The 4,123-nt window shown below is 37.5% G+C and overlaps 1 protein-coding gene across 1 annotated transcript; it reads right to left on the bottom strand.

The window, feature by feature from the left end:
• Positions 1–533: 533 nt before the first annotated feature.
• LOC121025337 (mitochondrial import inner membrane translocase subunit TIM14-like) lies at positions 534–1,200 on the bottom strand. Its single transcript, XM_040467887.1, has one exon. It carries the CDS (start codon positions 1,100–1,102, stop codon positions 752–754), a length of 351 nt encoding a protein of 116 aa, XP_040323821.1. The 5' UTR covers positions 1,103–1,200; the 3' UTR covers positions 534–751.
• Positions 1,201–4,123: the final 2,923 nt, after the last annotated feature.

Genomic DNA, 4,123 nt, shown 5'->3' on the forward strand with positions numbered 1-4,123 from the left:
TAGTTTTTAATGTATGAAATCTAAATTGTCAATAATATAGTTAGATATATTTCTTAGGTCAAAGATGTACCTAAATTCATTTTTAAAATTTAAGGTTACAAGCAGTGGGGTCAGTTTTCTGAACTGTGAACAGCCTTTTCTCACAATAAGATGAATCCCTCCTATAACAAACCTGTGTGAATTCATGCCATCCTAATACCCCACTGTTTCTGTTTTTGTTTTTTGAGAATGCGTGTGTGCAAGTGTGTGAGCCTGGGAGAGGGAGGGAGAGAGAGATTCTTAAGCAGACTTCATGCCCAGTGCAGAGTCCTATGTGGGGCTTGATCTCACAGCTGTGAGATCATGACCTGAGCTGAAGTCAGATGCTTAACAGACTGAGCCATCCATGTGCCCCTATCCCCGCTGTATTTTAATTACCAGTTTATCAGCATCCCATTAGATTGGGAGCCCTTTCAAAGTCAGACTGTCACATTCATTTTGCCTTGAAGTGGGTAAGAAATTACTTGCTAAATGAATAATGAAAAATATTTCTATTCAGATGGTATGCATTTATCCATAATTACTAAGTGTTAAATCTCCAAATATTTTATCATCTGATTTAAAATCCTCAAATTCAAAGAAACTTATACCCAAGCTTTGGTTTAGCTTGTGCTAAATCATTTTTAAAATTTGTAGCTTTGAGGCCTTTTATTATAAAAAGCTAGCACGCATATACATAAACTAACAAGAACTTAAAATTCACACATTTACTTCATTTTTTAGCTTGACCTTCTAGTAAATCTTTAGCTTCATTGATTTTGGCTGCTATATAAGGAGATCCTCCCTTGTCTGGGTGATTTAAAAGCATAATTCGTCTATGGGCATCTCTTATTTTTCCTTTATTGGCAGTAGGGCTTACGCCTAGTATTAATGCTGCTTTTCGTTTTGTCATTTTAGGTTCAAACCCACCTCTATAATAGCCACCACTGAAAGCAGATTTTGGTAGACTTTGAAAAACTTGTTTTACTTGAGGCTCCATATGTTTCATGGCTTGCAAAACATAACGGCCTGCAAATCCTGCAGCAGCAATGGTCAGTCCAACTGCTACCACTGTACTGGCCATGGCTCTGGCTCGGCTCCCCGGCCTCCACTGAGAGCGCGGTTCATTCCAGACCAAATGCCGCAGCCACAAAATTTCACGCCCCTACCAGAGAGCGACGCGGACACCTCCATTGCACTCTTAATAATAAATACTAACATTAAGTTCTGTGGACAACCCATAAAATTATTTTTATAAACATCATAATCACAATATATTTATCAATCTAAATAGGCAGCTATTTTATAATCTGTTAAAAATAAATATCTTGACTAAAAGTCATTGATTATAATAAAGTATTTGCGTGTTCATCTTTGTGGATTTTTCTGTTAGGCCATTACATTCAAAAGATTTAATTACAAAGAATTAATTTTACCTAAATTTTAATTTCAGATAAAATTTAGCAAAGGATGAATGTTTTAAAAGAAAAAGTGTAAACATTTGAAAGGGAAGCTGTATATTTCCAAAGTTTTTAATATAGATAAAAATTCTAATATTTGTTTATAATCTAATTTAGAATGCTTATATGAAGCCTCTATTATTGTGTGTATGCAATTTTTATATGATTGACCACAGTGCTTAAGTCCTAGAACAAATCTTGTATCACAAAACACTATATTATTTATGCCATAATGCACTGTTGATGTTACAATTCTATAGCATTTAAAGATTTGGAAGTGACTTCTCACTATCAGTTCACTTTTGGCATTAGTCATTTTCAAATTTAGTTCTGAAGAATAAATCTCATCACATTGATGCTATAACAGTTCCAATTTACATTACTTCAAAAACTATTTTATTAGTACAGAATTCTACTAATAAAACAAATGGGTTCATTTTTCAAAGTTATAGCCTCTTACAAATGTACTTCAGACAATGATGAAACTTAAGAAAAAGATGTTTATTTAAATTTTTCTCTTAATTAAAAAATGTTTTAATTATGTTAAAAACATGTGTAATAACTTTATTTTCAATGAATAGAAGTGGCAAAGTGCTCAGAGACGTCACTGGACTTAAAATTAGGCTTGGGGGTACCTGGGTGACTCATTCGGTTGAGTGTCTGACTCTTGGTCATGATCTCACAGTTCGTGAGTTCAAGCCCCACATTGGGCTCTGCGCTCACAGCTCGGAGTCTGCTTGGGATTCATTCTCTCTCTCTCTCTCTCTCTCTCTCTCTCTCTCTCTCTCTCTCTGTGTCCCTTCCCCATTTGTGCTCTCTCTCTCTCTCTCTCTCTCTCTCTCAAAAATAAGCAACAACAAAAAAATAGGCTTGGGCCATGGAGCGAGAAGTAGAAAAATGTCAACTTCTCATGTACCAAAAGATAGTAGAAGTGTTCAAGATTTCTAGTTTCTACTCATAAAAACGCAGGCAGGTAGATTCTATTTTAGCGTTATTAACATCCTAGTCTGTCATCCTCTTCACTTTATTACCATCTCTTTTCAAACACTGCTTAGCTCTAATTTTCATTCTAATACTGTTTTTACAGAAAATTTACATGACTTCCTGGTTTCCTGCCATTTATGATTAGGGAAATAACTTGTTCTTGAAATTCTTACTTGTGGATAGAACCATGCTAAAATAGGGGTTTTGAGTTAAAAAGCTAAGATAGAAGGTGCATTGGAATAATTAAGATCAACATGCCAGGGGTGCCTGGGTGGGTTAGTGGGTTAAGTGTCCTACTTCAGCTCAGGTCATGATCTCGTGGTTCATGGGTTCGTGCCCCACATTGGGCTCTGTGCTGACAGCTCAAAGCCTGGAGCCTGCTTTGGATTCTGTGTCTCCCTCTCTCCCCTCTCTACCCCCACCCATGCTCTGTCTCTTTCTCTCAAAAATAAATATTAAAAAAATTTATAAAAAAAGATCAACATGCCAGACACCTAGAGAAAACAATACAAAAGTCAAATGAGAAATAGCTCTGGATTTAAAAGCATGATGCTCAGAAGCTTAAAAAAGAGCTACCTTCCCCCAGGTTAAACCTCTGCCTCTAATTCCAGAGAAATCTTATCATTTCCTTCCCATTCTGCCCCAATCCATAAATATACTTTGTGTTTGTTTATAGTTTTTAACTTGCTGTGGATGTTATTTGTTGCTTCAAAGTGTTAAAAGTATTCAGTGTTCTAAGGAAATCATCTCCCAAATCCTTTCAGGTTTAGCGTCAATCCCTTACAGTGGGAAGTGAGAGAGCTCTCAGTAATACTTCTTTCTTCCTTTTTCCCTCTGCTCTTTATATAAGTGGCTGATAAAGGCTGATAGCTATGCAGATTCAACCAAATCAGGCTTCTTTTGCTTCTAATGTACCTGATACAAAGAGTTGCTGCCTCTCCAAACTGTCATTAACCTCCAATAAGGGAGCTGGCCAGAGAGAACTCTATTTCCCTTTGGAGGGAATGACAGGGTGCACAGATCACTGAGAAGGCTCTGAAGTACAACAGGCTTCTGGGCAAGCTGTGAGCTAAAGCTACCTAGTGAGAACAAAGCTCCATCCCCTTAGCACTGACCCTGTTCAGTTCACCATGACTCTCACAATAAACCCAGTAACCAGGTAAACATTCTACAAGTCATTCCAGATCTGTTGCCTCTTTGTAGATAACCCTGTCAACACACACAGATCAAGGATTCTCTGGAGATTAAAAGAGATTCCAGAATTATAGCCAACAACATATATACCTTCCATATGACTCAGGAACACTACCTGAAGAAGGAGGAAAGCAGGAACTCACTAAAATGCTCAATGAAAAAGCCTCAGTATTAAAAAAAAATCTGTTAGCCTGTTTCCCCTTCTCCCTTCACAGCACCTTCTTGGCCATAAGAATTCACTTCACCAACTATTTGTCTCTTCAAATCTGTCCAGACAACTGGAGGGGGGCAGGGATGTCATGCTACAATGAGGCTTGGGAGCGGGGGCTGCTGATAAGCACAGAGAAGAAGGGAAAGGGTGGCCAAAGAGAAAGAATGAGAAATGTAGGAATTAAAAGGAAAGGAATAAAGGGAGAAGGAAGGAAAGAGATTAAGAAAGAAAGTGTACAGAAAGCAAGCACTTGTAT

The sequence above is a fragment of the Herpailurus yagouaroundi genome, unplaced genomic scaffold (genome assembly GCF_014898765.1).
Source record: "Herpailurus yagouaroundi ecotype Mexico unplaced genomic scaffold, PumYag 67623, whole genome shotgun sequence".
NCBI lineage: Eukaryota > Metazoa > Chordata > Mammalia > Carnivora > Felidae > Herpailurus > Herpailurus yagouaroundi.